We start from the raw sequence: 19,582 nt of genomic DNA on the forward strand, positions 1-19,582 counted from the left end.
GGGCCTTGGATGTGGGATGCTTAGCCTTGCGAAACTAGCATTTGTTATTCCAAATACAACCATTCTCCTTCCACTTATGCGGGTCAATAGGGCACTGGTTACCACTTGAATAAGGGTTTCCATAGTTTAACCGCGGTTTGGAATGTTTGTTGCCCTGAACCATATTTGCTTTCCCAGCATTAACCGGTTTCTGAACATCATGCAATCTACCTGTCTCGATGGGGAAGGCAATGTCCGCTTCATCGCTTCAAGATCTAACCTTCGTAGACTGAGCGTCAGAATAGCGCACATCGGTAATCTTGCTCCTATCGCCAATGTCGATCCTGCTGCCATCCAATGCCACCATTTTGCTTCGCCTCTCTCAATAATAATTTAAAATAACATTATTATTATAACTACAAATGTTATTCAAATAATTCCAATTTATTATTTAACGATGTCAACATTTTACTATTATTACTAAATTCCAACTTTACTACAAAAGCATTATGACGGATGATGCATATGCGTCTCTTGTTTATAAGATAGAAATATTAAACACATTAGTATACTGCCACGGGCAGGTACTAATAGGAGGGTAAAAGAACAAATCAGTAAACATTGACCAGTACGCTCGATTTAAAAATTATTGATTTCATCCCATTCATTTAACACAAGATTGTCGGGAAACATTTGTTTTATCCTTATCCAGAGGCTCGTGTTAGAAGAGCACAGCACAGGGGGAGTTTCAATGTTGGCAACTAGCATGGCTAGCAATGTGATGAGCTCGTGGAGACCTCCATGTCATGTTCTGAGTCTCTCGAAGTCCAGCAGAATGGGAAGCTTAAGCACCCATTTCACTTCCATGAGGATAGCTGTTGGACAGAGCATTCATGGTCGTAAGCCAGTTAAAACTCTGACCGTGATGATGGGCAAGAGGGAACAGAGCCTTCAAGAAATCAGGGGAAAAAACAACGAGGATATCAACGAAGAAATTATTGATCTCAAGGGAGAGATTCATATGCTTCGATTTATGAAGAGCACCAAACAGGAGTACAAGGCCAGCGATTACAAACGAATGAGGAAACAAGTAGGCTATTTTTTCCCATCTTTTTATTTACTTTGAATTTCCATCGTAATTAGGTTTTTCGGGCTGGAATTCTTGGCAGATTTTGTTATTGTTTAATGAAGATTCGGTCCCCTGGAGGGGGCTTCAATATCTATTTGGAACCTTGGAAAAACTTATTACAGGATTGGAATCTTATCTTTAAAAATTGAAGCCTCTATTTTCAGTTTTTAAAATTCCAGTATGGCAGAGCTGGGAGTTTCCTCCTCTAGTTTAGGATTTTTTTCTCAAAATGTAATATATCTTCATACTTTAGTATTAGTTGTAACTAAAAGAAACCTTTTATCGAAATCTTTAATATTAAGTGTTGCTTTATAAAAATGAGATAACCAGCTTCTTAAAAATATTTAGGTTAAAATTCACTACCATAAAATCTTTGTAACAATCGGCTTATGAAATACTTTTAAAAATTCTCAAGCCAAGACTGCTATGCTGAAGGATGTTTAGATGCTCTTTTGTTAAAGGATGTCTGGATTTGTTGTGTTGCGGGGTGTTAACACTGTAGGTGCAAATGTCCTTAGAATTGGGTCTGTGAAGTTTTGTCAATGGACTGGTGCAGTTCTGAGGCAAACCATTCAGTGATTTTCCAGTGGTAGATTAGGGAGTAATTTGAATCGTCAGCCCAGTACAAAGTATGTTATTAAAGGAACCATCTTTAGTGGAACAGAGAGTGCTATAGAAGGGCATTTAAATCTCTGTCGTAACAGTAAATAGAGTATGAGATCGTGGGATTTGGGGTTATTTTTAGGAAATTCCTATTTCTGATATAAGGAAGGAAATGTCCTGTGGTAACAGCTATGGGAAGATTTTTGGGGAGCAAGGTAGCTATTTTCCTTTTCAAGTAAGGGCATAGAAAATTTAACTGGAGGAATTCGCTGCGGTGGAGAGGAAGCTAATAGTGCTGTAAAGAAGTCAGACATATTAGAATAGGTGACTGTCCGGAGATATTCTCTAGACTTTTTTTCTCATAAGTGTTGTGCTATGTACTACATTTCTATGTTAATTTTGATTTTGAATAAAAGGAATATTTCCGTATCTTCTTTAGGCATAACGTTAACATGTTTTCTTCCACATTTAGTTTTCTGCGAGTCCTAAAAATGTTTATGGTCTTGAATATGAATCATTGGACGGGGCACTTTCGATTAGTTGATTTACAGGGCAGATTATTTGTTTGTTTTGGTTTTCTTTTATTTGGTGATCATATTGCAGGGGCAGAGGCCTATCTGCATCAGTTTCGGTTTCAGAGCAATCCACGATGGCCCAGAGGGGAGTCTACGTGAACCGGGGAAGAAAGGCAGGAGAAAACTCGAAGGAACACCAAGGAAGTGTTCAGAGGATTAGAGATTCTTGAGGCTAGATTACAATTGGATGAGTGCGAAGGGGAACAAGAGAACTTGGAAAGCGTTATTAGGGTATTATTAGACCCTATGGAGAGGCTTATTGAAGCATTGACAAAACAAATTTCCGAAGTAAAGGTGGATATTTCTGATTTTAAAGGTGAGCTTGACCGTGATATTTTTTTAGATTGGATCTAGGAGTTGGAGAAGTACTTTGAGATGGAAGACAAAGACGAAGATGATTGAAAAAGAGTAAAAATTGCTGCTTCCAAGTTAAAATTGCATGCAGCCCTATGATGGGAAAATGTGCAGAGTTCAAGAAGACGACAAGGTAAAGATAAAATTTGGCTTTGGCCTAAGATGCTGAAACATCTGAAAGCCTGATTTTTTCCCTCAGATCACTAACAAAAAATGTTTAAATAATTTCAGAATTTAAAACAAATGGATCAATCAGTGCAGACTTATATTGAACAGTTTACGAGGCTTCAAATTCAAATCAATATCCAAGAGAGTGAAGGACAAGCGGCGTTCTGGTATGTGAATGGGCTCAAATTTTTACTTCAGGATGAGCTTGCATTGGTGAAAGTTCCTACTATAGATGAGGCATATGAATATGCCTTGAAGGCTGAGGAGAAACTAAATCGGAAAAACAACATGATGAGTAAAAAAGGGGAAAGCTATCAAAGCAAAGGAAAAAAGGTTTCCTTAAAACCTACCATGAGTGAAGAGCTAGAAGAAGGTAAGAATGTGAAGGTTGACTTTAGAGGAAGAGGATGTGGACAACCGTCATCGGGAGAGCGAAAGTCCTTGAAGTGTTTTATTTGTGATGAAGCTCATAAGGCCATAGGCTGCCCTCACAACCCTAAAAGTGTGATGGTAGCCCAAGAACAAGAAAAGCCCTGGTCAGAAGAAGTTGAGGCTGAATCAAGAGACAACTTGAAAGAAACATCTGAGGTTGCTAGGAAGAGGAAGAGTGTCTTCCAAACAAAATGCAAATGTAAGGACAATGCGTGTAAGGTGATCATAGATGGTCGATCAATTGACAATCTAGTAAGTATAGAAATGGTTGACAAATTACAGCTTGCTTGCATTCCAAAAGCTAACCCCTACAAGATTTCTTGGTTAAAGAAGAGTCATAGTGCACTTGTGGATAAATCTTGCCCTGTTGCCTTCAAAATTGGTTTATATGTGAATGAAGTGCTTTGTGATGTGGTACTGATGGATGCATGTCATTTGTTGTTGGGTAGGCCTTAGCAATATGACTCGAATGTAATCTATCGAGGCAGAGAGAATACCAATGAGGTTCGGCATGAAGGAAGGAAAACACTCTTAAAACCTATGAAAGAGGAAGGAGCATTTGAAGTGGCAGCTTTGTCTCTTCTAGTAGAAGCCAAATTCAAGCTTGCAAAGAAAAAAAAATCTCTAGCTCAACCAACGAGGGAGTTGAAGGAAAATCTAGGAGCAAAAGAGGTAAACATTTTGAAGAATGTGATACAACCAAAAATTGAGGTAGAGCTGCAAAAAGATTCAACTAACAAGATTGCATGTGTGCCTCAAGAAATAGGTGTTGAAATTTCAGCTGACTGTGACCTTTATTCTCAAGGGGATAGTGAGTTGCAGGAGTGTAAGAACGATCATCAGAGATCTTCCAAGAACATGATCCAGAGTTCAGTCAAAAGTGATTGCTTTAACTAGTTTGAGAGAGTGATGTGGAGTATGATTGGAGAAAGCGGAAGAATTTCAAGTTTGCAAGTGAATGTAGTAGTGATAATTTTTGTTGGTTCTGCTTTAGGGACTTCGCCTAGCTTTATCAGTCCAACTGAATGGTGGAATCAGCTTTGGACTCCTGACCCTAGACAAATATGGGTTGAAAGTTTTGGTGGCGGCTCAAATTGTGCCAAAGAATCCCAAAAGAATACTTTGAAGAGTAGACTGCTTGTGAGTCTGCCCCCTCATTCTGTTGTCAATGCATTTCGACTTTTCTGAACCAGGAGGTGTAAATGATGTTCAATTCTCAATTCAATATGCAAGATATATTCTAGTTTATATTTTCTTGATCTATGTATTAACTATTTATATGATAAATCTGATTATCTTCTTTTGTATGGCAGGTGAGAGGAGCATTTATTGATTTTGATGTCCTTCTCACAAATATCGATTGATATATATATGCAAGAGGGGAGGATCGAGCAATGCCTTGACCGGTCATATCTTTTAGACATGACCGATCAAGACATTACTTGATCACACCCTTTGACTTATAATTACCAATCGGTGTATACTTTAATCAACAGCCCGATACTAATCGGTGCATACTTACTTATTATCCGATACAAATCGGGGTCTACGTAATTTATTATCCGATGCCAATCGGTGTCTACGTAACTTGTTAACCGATACCAATTGCTGATCGCTTAATTAATAGTTCAATACCAAGCGGTGTATGCTTTGCCACCCGATAACAATCGGTTAATCCCGATAACTATTATTTGTTTACTGTTAATAAATCAACCGATATAAATTGGGATACATGGTTAGCCCGATAATAATCGGTGATCACATTTATAATGCAAACCAATATTAATCGGTATACTATGCTATGATATGATTATCAATAGTTTGAGCATTGATCGAACTAAGTAGATTGAACATATACAAGTGAAGAATGATCATCAAAGAAAGAACAATAGCTTGAAGTTTTTCCTAATAGTTTATCGATAGGATAAATGATTGAATGAGAGACTTCATTTATCTCTCATTCAATCATTTATCTTACCGAAGCTATCATGCATTAACAGGAGGTTCAGACTTCTTTTAAGAAAGAGAGAATGATGCAAACCATTCAGTGATTCCCGAGTGGTGGATTGGGGAGTAATTGAATCGTCAGCGGCAGTTTTAAAGTACCTTATTAAAGGAACCATCTTTAGTGAAACAAAGAGTGGTATCAAAGGGCATTTAAATCTCTGTCGCAACAGTAAAAAGAGGATGGGATCATGGGATTTGGGGTAATTTTAGGAAATTCCTCTTTCTGATATAAGGAAGGGGATGTTCTGTGCTATGGGAAGATTTTTGGGGAGGAAGGTAGCTATTTTCCTATTCAAGTAAGGGCATAGAAAATTTAACTGGGGGAATTCACTGTGGTGGAGAGGAAGCTAATAGTGCTGTAGAGAAGTCAGACATATGTGACTGTGTGGAGTTTGCTGCAGACCGTTGTTCTTGTAAGTGTTGTGCCATGTACTCCATTTCTATGTTGATTTTGTTTTTGAATAACAGGAATATTTCTGTATCTTCTTTGGGCATAACGTAAATATGTTTTCTTCCACATTTAGTTCTCTGCAAGTCCTCAAAATGTTTATGGTCTTGAATATGAATCATTGGATGAGGTATTTTTGGTTAGCTGATTTGCAGGGCAGATAATTTGTTTGTTTTGGTTTTCTTTTATTTGGTGATTGTATTGCAGGGGCAGAGGCCTATCTGTATCAAGTTCTAGGTGGCTCCCTTTAAAGGGACTTGTTGTGACATTTTCACACATCACCCCATTGCAAATGGGGACCCCCACTTTTTGCTTAGGCTAGGTGTCTTAGTTTCCTAGTTTCTTTAGCTGTTAACCTTTGCTAATGAGTAAGAGATGTCAGGTTGAGGTCACATTGCAAAATTGCTTGAAGTTCTAAGTTGTCGATAATGTTAATAAAGTGCGAATCAACTTAGGTCAGTAGGAAGTCTCTAAGTGTGCCTGCGGATCAACTTAGGTTGATAGGAAAGTGAAATTACTTAAGTACAAATGTCAACCTTCGATGATAGGAAAGGGCCTGCGGATCAACCTAGGTTGGTAAAGATGAGCAATGAAGAGCATTTTAAGAGCATTTCAACCTCAACAAGTATTGAACCTCTTGTGCACCTTCTTGAGTTGGAAAGAAATAAAGTTCAATCTATCAAGTTCAACCCTTGATACTGAGAAAGAAGTGCGAATCAACTTGAATTGATAAGAAATCGAATTTCCCAAAAGATGACAAGGCGAATTAACTTTAGGTGAAAATCTTAAGTTGCATTGATGAAGGTTGAAAAGTTAAAAGATGAGACTTTCAACTTGCAAGGATGAAAGTTGAAATAATCAAATAGCAAAATTGAACCTCCAAGGGTGTAAGTTGGCAAAATTGTCTAATAAAACATGCGCATCAACTTATGTTGGTAAGAAGGGTAAACACTTCTAAGTTGCAATGATGAAGGTTGGAAACCATCAAGTATTGAAGCCGAACTTCCAAGGATGTGGGTTGGTAAAGTATTAAGTAGAAGATGATGCAAATCAAACATCTACCCTTAAGAGATCAAAGATGCAAATTTCATAAAAGATTCAAATCACCTTAAGAAGGAAGTAAAATGGAACAAACTTGAGAAGAATTTGAATAACACCAAGTTTAAAAGATATAAGTTGCATGATATGAAGTTCGTTGGAAAAGAAAGGAAGGCAAGATCGTTAAACAAGTTGCAAGGATCAAGGTTGGAAACCACCTAGTTGAAATTCAAACCTCTAAACATGAGAGTTAAAACAAAAGACAAAGCAAATTCAACCTAGACGGCGGGAAGTTGAAATGCAAACAAAGATGAAATTCGCTCCCTCAAGTCACAAGGATAGAGGTTGAAATTACTAAGTGTCAAAGAACCGAACTTCTAAATCGACAAGTTAATCAAAATTAAGACAAATTTCAAAGAAATTAGAAGGATACAAGTCAGATAAGATGAAGCTCACTGGAAGGGAGATGAAGGTTAATTCGCTTAGTTAAGGAGAAAATAAAATTGACATTTCCCAAGCATAAGACTTCTAAGTTGTAACGGTAAGGGTTGAGAAAATAAATAAATCAAAATTCGAACTTCCAAACATGAGAGTTGAAACACAAGTTAAAACAAATTTCAACTTTGATAGCTAGAGTTTGAAATTGTTAACTTCAAAACTCGAACCTCCAAAGATACAAGTTAAACAACTAAGGCAAATTTGAAGGAGAATCCAACCTAGATGGCTGGAGGTTGAAATCACATGATGATAAGCAATTTAAATTCTAATTTAAGCGATCTCTTTTATCCATTTGCCAAGTCGGCCCTCTAAAGGGAGGAGAATAAATGGGACTTTGTAAGCTTTAAGATGCTAAGTCAGCCTTCCTAAGAACATAAAGGGGTGCGACTCTTGGAGTTAGAACATATAAATGTAAGAAGATGCATACTCATTCCTTCATATTCACAAACAAGATTTGCATTCACAACCATCATAAGCAGAGGTTAGATTCCAATCAGATTTTCTTCAAGCTTTGATAGGCGAAATTGAAGTGGAATTGCTCCAAGAAGAAATCATCGACTTCTCCTAAGAAAAACCTGCCAACCTCAATATCATCGAATTGCCTTCAAAAGAAGACACAGCGAATTCATCTTAGGAGCTGAAAATTAAAGGATCAAGTGCTGCGAATCTGCCTTGAAAGTAACAATTGGAAAGAGGATTTTCAAATATCAAGTCATGCAAAGTGAGATTCAACAAAACAATGAGGGACACTTCCAGAATTTTTGAGTCATTTCCAGATCTTGAAGGGTTTCATCAAGCAAAATTTATGCACTATCTTGCATTTAGTTTACTTAGCGTTTTGTTCATTATCATAATCTAAGATTCTTCCTTTTCTTTTCAGGTTTGCTAGAAAGATGGAAAGCTAAGAAGGGGAGCTTCACTATCTTTTGAATAACAATTCGAATTGCAGGCAGATAAGATAGAGCAAACTCAGAATTTGGAAGCAGATTTGAGCAAACAACCAGTCAAACCTGAGTGCATCATGCATAAAGATGAATTATTTGGCATTTCTGTCAGTTCTGAAGTGAATCACAGCAATCCTTGGTGTGAATTCCGGAGACCTCAAAGGAAATGAAGGAGCAGATCAAATGCAGACCAGAACAAGTTTGTATAGAGCAGCAGATTGAAAACAAAGAGAAGCAAACTGCACGGAAGGAAAATCAATTTCAGAAATGGAGTAAATTCTAGACCAGATTGGGACGAAATTCAAATCAGAATCACAAGAAAAACCTAAATCAAAATCAGAAGTTTGATACACAAAGGGATGCATGAAGTGATGGCGAACTGGGGAGAGGAACTTAATCACATAGATGGTGGAGCAAGTGACACATGGCACCTCATCAAATACTATTTTATGTACCTAACTTATTCTCTCATTGGTTAAGAATCAAGATGGACAAGTGTACAATTCATTGTAATGATCTTATTGGCTAGAAGGAAGTTTGTTGTAACAAACCCTAATTAGGGTTTAATTGTAAAATCTTGGCCATTGATCTCAAATTGATCTGAACCATTTATTGTAAAGAGCTATCTATAAAAGGCTCAAATCTCTCATTTGTAAAAGGTTAATAATGGCAGGTTAATAGGTCAAGAGTAAGAAGAATAGAATAGAAGATAGAGTAGAAGTTAGACTAGGAGAAGGCAACGATTGTTGCTAAAATCTTGTTGTAAAGAGCATTTGATTTCATTGAAGCTATGGTGAATTAATGTGTCATTTCAACAAGTTGCATGGTCTCTACTTCTCAATTCATTTGCTTTCATGTTGATTAGATTAGTGATAGGAGTTGTGAATGATTAATGGTGGAATTCATTTATCCATACCACTAGCAATTTGCTGATTGTAAGTTTGCCTTGTGTGGTCAACTGGAATCCTCAAATAAGCTTAACTTCAATTGCTATTCACACTTTGATATTGTTGGTTGAAAATTTTGTACACTTGGGGGATATACAAAATTGTGGTTTCAGCCATAGTGTGTGAGTATGATACTCTCCTAATTTAGGGAAGGCCCCCCCCTATCTACAAACTAAACTAATCTAATATGGATGGGACAACAGTCTTTCTTCTTCTTTCAAGAAAAACTATACCCCTTTCTCTTCACATAAAAGTAATAGCAATTGGAAATAAATAGCAACAAATACAAAAATGAGACTTTTTTGTAGGATTTTTGGAACGTAAAGGGAAGCAAAGTTTCTATGAAGGCACAAAGACCTCCGTCACTTCCCTGGGACGGAAAAAAAGAAATGAAAGCACAAAGTCTTCAACACTTCTATTGTCCTATCAACCTTTGTAGATGATTTTCTGTAACTAAGCACGATATGTAGCAGCTCAAAGTCTAACCACATGATGCACCTCTTATGCACAAACATAGAAAATAAAAGTAGCACAAAGGCTGCAAGTTACCCCTTTGCTTGAGCGTCCTACAATAGTTTCAGACGTGACAAGCAGCTCAAAATCTGCAGTATCAAATCTTAAAACCAATCTAAAATTCCAAACACAATAAGCAGTTCAAAGTCTGCAAGATTGAGCTTGAATCCCTCTTGTATAACACCTCAAAACTCACAATCAATCACTAGAAAATGTCGTCACATAACACCTTGAATCAACACAAAGTTTGAAAGCAATTTGCCTTTTTTAATTGATTGCAATCTGATTTACAACTAAGCTCAAAGTCTTAGAGTGCACATACAAACTGACAAAATTTTGTTGCATTGCCAAAAGATAAAAAAATTACAATAGATCCCCTCAAATATTTATAGGAGAGGAACCTTGAGAAAAAGGTGGGAGGATCCTAACTAACTTGAGAAATTCTCTCAACCACCATGACTTATTCCAACTATAGTCTTAAGTGAACTCAACTTGTAGTTGCTTTACATGCAATTATATTTTACAAAAATGCAAGTGAAAGTGACACTTGCAATTACAAATTTGACATTACATGTAATGTGTCAAAACAAAATTACAAATGCATAATTGAGGTTATTCTATGTGTTCGAAGACACGACTCTAACTACATCATCCTTTGTCTGTGATGATCTTCATGCTGCTTCAGGATGCTAGAACTTGAAGTATTTTGGATCGGTGAAGACATCTTGAACCGGATGCAGGAATTTGCATCCTTAATGATCTTTGTGTCCTTGGCCAACGAACTTCAACCTTATCTTCTTGCTTGGGGTAGTACTAGCTTCTCAGGAGGGAGGTCTTTTGCAAGGCTGAAGGAAGAAGCCTATCTCTGTCTTGAAAGCATTCTATAATTTGCGTCCATGAATTATTGTTGTATCTCTTCTTTGTATCATCCTCCAATCTTGAAATCTGCTTGCAAAATAAGGCCCATGCCTTAATTTACTAATTTGGTAGGTCATGTGTGCAAACAAGACTGACATGGAAAGGGATAAATTGATGCAAAAAAGGGCTCACAAGTGAATTTCGGGTTCTAGGAACTGCATTGCATGTGCGGAAAAACAAGAGTATTAACTTGTAATTGCGGAGAACAAACATGCAACTTCATATGTGTAATGGATAACTACAAGTTTGCACTTGTAATTGGACCTTTAAAACTCATTTTCAAGTGTTTTTTGAGTGCATTTTGGACCGATTTCGGGTTCTGGAACGCTGACTGCAAGTGAAGACACAACTGCAACTGGATTTTAAAATTTCGACTGCATGTAGACTTTAAATGGGAAAAATGATACCAACTGGTAATGGCAAACTTTATGTGACCATGGATAATGGGAAAAACTCTTGTTTGCAATCAGATTTGTAATACCCGAAATCAAATGAATGAGTCTCATGGCAATTCTTCAACATTTGTAAATTTTGTAAAAAGAAGATTAACTATTTTTACAATTTGGGAAGAACAAATAAAAACCAGAATTTAACCTCTTTCATGTCCAGAATCCAAGGCTCCACAACCGGCATGAATGTAGGGCACATTTAGCAGAAAATGTTTGAAGAAAACATGTTCTTCTTGAATGCAAACACCAAGTATAAAGTGCCAAACACTATGATTTGAATGTAATGCAAAATGTGGCCAAAACATGAGCCAAAAACGGATTCAAAAACGTCTTCTAAAATGCCTTAAAAAATGCAAAACATGTTTGCCAAAACCGTTTTTGGTGAAAAATGTGGCAACCAGCATTGATTCCCAATGATTTTGCATGAATGTTGGATGGATTTTGGGGAAGAAAGCCACAAAAAACGGATTTGTGGGAGCAAATGTGCAGGTTGGATTCTTGGCAAGAAACTACAAGTTTAAAATGCTTTGCAAAAGACATGTAATCGGGTTTTAAAAACCCTTCTACAAGTTTTAAATCTTCACTTTTCATCACTTAGGCAAATTCGGGTTTGTGAGAGGAAAGAACAAAAAGACATGTCAAAATAACTTGTAATAGGGAAATAAAATCCCCTTTACGAGTTTAAAATGACTTTGACACAAAGACTTGTAATAGGGAAATAAAATCCCTTTTACAAGTTTAAAAGACTAAAACAACTAAAAGGACATAAAACATGTAATAGAGAAATAAAATCCCTATTACATCTAAAAATCACTTAAGTAGGAACTTTTAAAAGAAATTTCAAGTTCTAATAATTTTAAATTCACTTGTAATTTGTGTAAAAAGTTCCTACAATGACTTAAAGACATAAAAAGCAAGGGGGAAGTAAAAAGTAAGTTACAAGTGACAAGTTTTAAATAAAGTGCACTTGTAATTGTTTTAAAATTTCCCTACAACACTAAAACAAGAGAAAATTAAAACTTGCAGTCAAAGGAAAATTTCCCACCTACAATCAGGAAGAAAAAACCCAAAATTGAAGAAAAAACATAGCAAACGAACTCGAAAAGCAATGAAATTTGAAACGTGAATCGAGGATGGACCGAAGATCAGTCCATTTCAACAAGGAGCAAATTTTTTGCCTCAGGAAGTGTGCCTTAAGAGTAAAATCTTCAACCTCCAGTGACTGCTCTAAAACCCGAAATTGCACAGAAAGCTAGGGAAATGAAGGCCAAAACTCACCAAAACTTGGACAATGATGGCAAAGACACCCCCAATGATTTGACACTAACAAATGTGAGTTTTGTACCTTGTAAAACGTGCATTGGAGACAAAAATGACACATTTTAAGCAAAAATTTGTAGGAGTTGTCACATTTTTTAAAATTCAAAAATGAGGACAACAAATATGCATCACCTTGATTGTATCTTCGTTGTTGATAGTGATTTGAACATCAATTTTACCTTCCTTAAGAGATTGCACTAGTTTTGTGGAGTTGTTTATTGATGGCGAAGCAGAACTTAGTTGAATTTCATCTAATCGTTCTTTGTCTCTTGCATTCTTAGGAGTAGTGTAGTCTTCTTAAACCTTATGCCTTTTGCCCTTTTTTATTCTCCAAGCAAGTAGATAAAATCTAAGTTCCAACAATTCAAGCATTCAATTATTCAATGTAAGGCCCCTTGAAGAAACATCAATCACAACAACCAATAGAGCTTATCCACACGTCGTGACCCGACATATTAGGAACCTTGGAGTTGTCTCATTTGATTGCGAAGCATAGCATTTGAGAGACTTTGTTCAGGAGAGGATAAGATACCTTGACATTTTATTCTGTTTTCACATGTGCCTAAAAAACACATCAACGGGACTATAGGTCTAATTGTTTGGCTTGATTTTTAGTTGTGTTTACTGTGGCACTAGCATTTGTAGCTAATGTTGTTTGAATGGGGTAAGTTGAATGAATAGCAAGTGATCCCTGGGTAGTTGCACAAGCTCCTCACACTCAGCATGGAGGTGGCACCAATTTCTATAGTTTTATGTGCTCAAATGTGGATTGGTTAAGTTCCTATATTTGTTTTCCATCACATGTTCTATAATTCTGCCTTTCATTAGCTAAATATAAGATTGTCCCTCAGATCACCTAGGATTTAGATCATTGGTATCAAAGTGGCATATTGCACGTCCTAGTCTTATGTGAGCACAATTGTAGAAGGAAGGTTGCTTGCCTGGTTCAACTTAAGAGTATATGGTTAAATGCCATAGCAAGAGCAAGATGGCCAGTGAACAAAAAAGTTCATTTGAAATAGCTCTAGACATTCAAAAGATGTTTCAAGATGCCTTTAAGATACAATGCCAATAGTGCTTCAGTCAGTTTTGTAAACTCATGATTTTACTTGGTACAACACCACAATGCACCTCAAAATAACATGTTTCCCCACTCAACCAATGCTTTCAAAGTACAAGTCAATTTAGATATACCTACATTTGAAGGCAAGATTGATGGCTTAGCATTGGATAACTGGATTTGAAAACTCAAGACTTACTTCTTTGTCAATAACCTCAATGATGAAGAGAAGGTATCCTTTGTGATGTTGAAGATGTCTATTTGAGTGCCCCACTGGTGGCAAACACTTAGTGTCTAGTATGAGAAAAATCTCAATTGTATTCAGACTTGTGATTCTTTTGTCACCACCTTGTTTTAGAAATACTAACCCCTTCGAAACTGTGATAATGAGTAGATAGAGTTCCAATAACATAAGGAGCAAACAGTTGAAGGATACCCAATGTGATTTATGATTACCCTAAGCATCTGCACAACGATACTCCCAAGCAACATATAATGCTCAAATACTTTAGTGGTTTATTACCTTATCACTTAGGATTTGGCTCCAAAGCAGTCTACTCAAAAGCAGTCACAAAAATCTGAATCATTTGCATCGAATTTTAAAGCCTGAACATTAGTTGTAGCAAACCAGGACAAAGGCAATAAGATGAAGCAAGGTGATATGCGGTGCCATTAACATTGCATTGGCTTACACAGTGATGTTGAATGTTGTGTAGAACAATGTTTAGTTGTGCAAGTCAGGATGTTGATCTAGAGGAGAGTTGTCTATGTGCTAGCACTATGCTATTGGCACTTTAAAAGAATGTGAGCATCTCTTCCACGCCAAGTGCTTGTTTAATGGATGATTGTAATATCCTAGTGTTTTAATGGACCAACCATCAACGGTTCTGTATGCTTCCTAGGGTTTAATGATTCATCTTCACCAGTTACAGATCACTAGTGTTCAAAAAAACAAAACAAATGAATAGCCAATAAAAAGTCACTCTCAGAAATATCCCAGAATTTTATAAAACATATTAGCAGAGATCTAAACACAAAAACTGCATATCAGAGTTTTAATATCTGAATTTAACTGAGATGATTATTGATCTAAAACAGCATACAGGATTATACAAGTTTAGTTGATAAATATAATCCCCTCAATTAGGAGATTTGTTCAGAATGATCCTGCTTGCAAGGATGAGTGGCTTGATGGTTTGACTCTTTGCTTTCAGATAGTAAACATCAAATTACAGATGATGGATTATGCCTTGCCTCTCTTGACCAGGGTTAAAGACACCTAAAAATTGTCTCTGATCTGATCTGATGGTAAACTCAGTTCTAAGTGTGTGAGTGAAGGTGCACTGGTTTACTAGGGTTTGTAAGACTAGGATCTGCTGTTTGGTGCACTTGGGAGGTGGTTTTGATGGCCAGAGACCTGCAGATCTGATGTGATTCTGACAGTAGCCGCCTGTGAGCTGATCAGCAACAGCAATTTCGCCTTCCTTGGATGACCCTGACTTGGTTTGGTATGCAATCTGAACTCCTAGAAGGTGAGAAAAACCGAAGTGAAGATTTCTCAGGTAAGCACCTTTAATTCTGCTAATGGAGATCAGCGCCTGGAAGTAAACTCTAATAAGAGTGGCAAATGAGATCCTGTGCCCTTAAATCTGCTACTGGAGACCAGCGACTGTGAATGAACTCTAATAAGGGTGGCGAATCAGATCCTGCCGGTACCCAGTTCACTGATTTCTGCACTACAAAGGGCTACACATTAGTTCAAAGTTCAAACTACAAATAATTGGAAATCTGATTGATAACGTGAGTGGAGGGGTTTCATCCTCACCTCACAAACCTCAACAAACAGAAGTTTTTGTCTCCCCTTGAACATAAGAGTTGCAACAGCCAAATCAGTTCCCCAAAAGTATCCCCAAAATGGTGCCCCTACACATATTTAAATTTTTTCTTTTTTATTAAATATTTGCTATTATTTACATAGGTCGGCAGTGTTAAATTTTTTTTATTTTTTAATTCAGATAAAGTTGGGTCGGACTAAGGGACATGGAAATGGAAATGGATCCTTTTATAGTCCATGATATACAAACGATCTGTTTTTTATTTTTTATAGTAATATGGGACTACCTTGTACTCCATGTAGGAGGCACCTAACTGTGCTACAAACAAGGCAGTACATACCCTACTCCTAGCAGGATTTGAACTTGTGACCTCTCTTTCAAGAGTAAAAGTTCTCCACCATTAGGCCAACTCAAGCGTACATGACAATGATAGTTGCATGTTATCATCATTAGCAAAAGCCAAAAGAACATCATTTCTCTAGACACAATCAAGCAGTTGGGTCTCTCCATTGAAGTGCACTTGAAGCCTTACTCTTTGGAATAGTTGCAACAAGGAAAGTAATGTATGTAAGATACTAGTGCCCTTTCAATTATGTAATAAAGCCCATGTAGTACACTGTAATGTCCCCTATTGGGGTATACCTGATTTTTGCCTAAAAGTAACAATTCTAACATTACAATTTGTTTACAAAGAGCATTCTATAACGAAATCATATAATAGCTATTGAACCTTTACAAGTAATTAAACAATTAACATCATCAATTTGGATCCATTCTATAGTTTTACTTCCAACAACCAACCATAGTAGGGATTGGAGGGGAAAGCACGTAGGGCACCTAGAAACTGTTCACCACAACTAAGCCCAAGGGAGTGGTACATCCAACCAAGACAATTCCACGCCTTGGCCCACAAGTGGCAGGAACTCCCGTCCATCCAACTTGGGGTGGCCTACTTACATTGTGGGAACCGGTCTACTACCTCTCTCTAACATGTTTCCTACTAATCCATATATGGTTGCTTGTAGGGAATTAAATAGATTAATTTACTACTTATAAGAATCTAGATAGATTGGTAATTCCATTTAATAACTAGATCAAAGATACACAAGAGATTACATATTAAACAATATACTTAATCATATTGCATACCAATTACTTGCTAAATCAAATGGCTGCTGTTTTCTGAATGCAGATTATATATATATAATTTCTGCTTTGGTTCAATATCAAACACAACTTACAAACTCAAGGTTGATACCACCACTCAGATTTCTGCTTTATTTTCTAATTTTCTGATTTCCAAATATATACTCAGAACATCCCATTTCCTCCATTGGTGCCCACTTCAATTACACTCTTATTCCTTTTATACCCTCCAGTACGAGAGAGAAGTCATGCCTCTTCAAATTTTCTACCCCTTTGAAAGAGTCACAACCCTTCCTCTTAATTGCTGGCTTAAAACTTAATTATATTTTAATTATCTCTTACTCTAGGAAATCGCTGCCTTTTGAGATCAAACATAATCACTACTTTGTACTAACTGCTGCCTTCTCTAATATGTCTTCATAGAATTAATCCTTGCTTTGGTGATCATATTAATTTCTACCTTAATGAGTGGTCATTAATTATTAGAAATCTGCCCCTTCATATATCTAATTGCTGCTCATGAATCGTTGTCTTTTGTGAATTCGCTGCTCTTCTTAATATGATGTCTGTTCATTAACAAATTGCTGCTCTCCTTAATCATGCTGCCTTTTACTAATTGTTGATCGCTCCACCATATATAGTAATTGTTTCCTAGCATGTCATATATATGATGATATCTATCTTTGGTGCCAAAAGAAGTCGGCCACCATATATTATTATATACCAATATGAAAGGGAGAGAGTTCGACCCATATTTTAATTTCAAGTCGGCTTTATTGAATAGGTTTGGGCACTTAACAAGGAAGGAGTCAGCCACAATGATATTAGTTTGATTAATATATATTGAATTTCGATAATAAAGTCAGCCAAGTTTAATATTGAATACTCAGTTATGTTTACATAGTGTAGTTTAGTGGCTTTTGGCCTCAATGATTTACCTCATATTTCTTTTGTAATAGGGGGCATGACATACACAATCACTTGTGACATCATGTTGTTTTAAGTTTGTGATGTTTTACTTGGAAGACCATACGTGTACAATAGAATGGTGTCTATCAGGTAAAGATGTAGTGGTAGATAGTGCATGTCAACAATCATTACTTCAACCTCCAAGATTCTTCATCAAAGCCCAAGGTAACCTTGGTATTTATTAAACAATTGCACAAGATGGTTTCCCACATGAAAAAGTTAATGCTTCTCATGGTCTATCTAGATGCATTTGTATTGGAAAGCAAAAGAGCATTGTTGGTGTGCAAGGTTGTGTAAAGACCATGACAACAATTCAAGAAGGTAAAATAGCAATATGGATATTTTTTTGTGTAATGAAAGGATTTTCCTAAATTGTATGGTACAACATTGAATTAATTTGGTTACTAGATACCCTCTTTCAAATAGTCATATGTACCATTGTTCTATTTGGGAGAATAAGGAAGTTTCGCACAAGTCTAGGAGTTGGTTGGTCAATAGCAATATGGACACGTTTTTGTAAAATGAAAGGATTTTCCTCAATTGTATGGTACAACATTGAATTAATTTGGTTCCTAGATACCCTCTATCAAATAGTCATATCTACCATTGTTCTATTTGGGAGATAAGGAAGTTTGGCACCAAGTCTAGGAGTTGGTTGGTCAAGGCAAGTTAAGACCCTAGCTCTTCTCTATGCAACAACTTGATAGTCCTTGCACTAAAAAAGGTGAATGGCCCCTCTGCATTGACTATTGTGCACTTAACAAGATTGTGGTGAAGAACATGTATCCACTACCATGCATCAATGATCTCTTGGATTAGATTAGCAATACAAATACTTCACCAAAATTGATCTCAAATCAAGATATCATTAGGTGCCAATTTGTGTTAAAGTCATTTGGAAGTCATCATTCAAAACCAAGAATTGATTGTAGGAATGAATGGTTTTGCAGTTTGACTTGATTAGTGCACCAATAATGTTCATGTGCTTGATGAATGACATCTTTCAACTCTTCACTAACTCATTCGTCATCGTCTACCTAGATGGACATATCTTCAACAAGACTTGGGAGGAGCAAGTGGAGTATGTCTTGCATGTCCTAGACACTTTGTGCCAACACAAGTAGGTCAACCTCAACAAATGCACCTTTGACGTCGTGCAAATCTAGTAGTTGGGCCACATCGTTGATCTTATGGGAAGAAGTTCAAGGTGATTCAAAACTAGCCAACTCCGCACAATATCATGGATTTGTTCAACTTTCTTGGACTCTGTGAATTTTCGTGTTAGTTTGTCCAAGGATTCTCACACATTTCCTTGCCACTCAATCAAATTATCTGCACCAAAGTAGAATTATTGTGAACACTTGAGCAACAACTCTTATTTGAAGAGCTTAAGCAATTACTTTGCACACCCATTTTAGCAATTCTTGTCACTACTCACCCCTTTGAGATTTAGATTGATGCATTTGATTATACACTCAACATATCACTCACACAACATGGGCACCTAGTTGCTTATTGCTTAGAGGCTTTTAGCAACATAATTTAGTGCTACTTCACTAATGAGAAAGAATTTGTGTGCCATTATTCAAATTGTTAAGTAGCGACACCACTACATTTAGGGTAAGGAGATTGTCATTATTATGATTATAAGTCACTTTAGTTTTGCACATAGAGAAATTTGGAGAATGCACACCAAATTAAGTGGATGACATTATTGCAATAGTTCCATCTAATGGTAAGTTCTAGAAGGGGAAGAACAGTTTAGTGGAAGACTAGCTCAATCAACCATTGCCCATGCACTCATCCTAGTGTTGGACTTGTATGGCCATAATTTCTTTGACTAGTAAACTTTCTACTTAGTGCAAACTTACACCATCCAAGCACAGGGTAAACAACTTGGTGATTTTCGTTTGTTTGATAGGATTCTTTGCAAGCTCATGCATTTTTGTGTTCTAGGTTGCACACATCTCTTTAAAGACTCATTCAAGAGCATAATTATGAGGAGACCCGTCTCCTACCCCTGGGGATGCATCTCAGAGACAGAGACACGTCTCCGATACCGGAGATGTCTCCAGAAACTTCCGACGCATAGGGTGCTTTTGGCTTCCGTCTCTTGTCATCTTCGAAATTGACATCTCTTGCCAAAAAACTTAGGGCAAAACGCAGTAAAAGGCAAAAGAGGAAGGCAAATAAACAAAATAAGCCTGCAACAAAGCGAAGTCGTAGTTGAAATAACTAATAAGGAAACTC

General features: G+C 36.8%; 1 protein-coding gene across 1 annotated transcript in view; it reads left to right on the forward strand.

The window, feature by feature from the left end:
* The first annotated feature begins 596 nt into the window (after positions 1–596).
* LOC131030364 (large ribosomal subunit protein uL29c) overlaps positions 597–19,582 on the forward strand; it is a 39,942-nt gene continuing 20,956 nt past the window's right edge. The window contains exon 1 of the mRNA XM_057961159.2: positions 597–1,069. Coding sequence (XP_057817142.2) covers positions 731–1,069 — 339 coding nt within the window. The 5' untranslated portion in view covers positions 597–730. The remainder of the gene's footprint in view (positions 1,070–19,582) is intronic.

This window comes from Cryptomeria japonica, chromosome 2 (assembly GCF_030272615.1).
Source record: "Cryptomeria japonica chromosome 2, Sugi_1.0, whole genome shotgun sequence".
Classification (NCBI taxonomy): domain Eukaryota; kingdom Viridiplantae; phylum Streptophyta; class Pinopsida; order Cupressales; family Cupressaceae; genus Cryptomeria; species Cryptomeria japonica.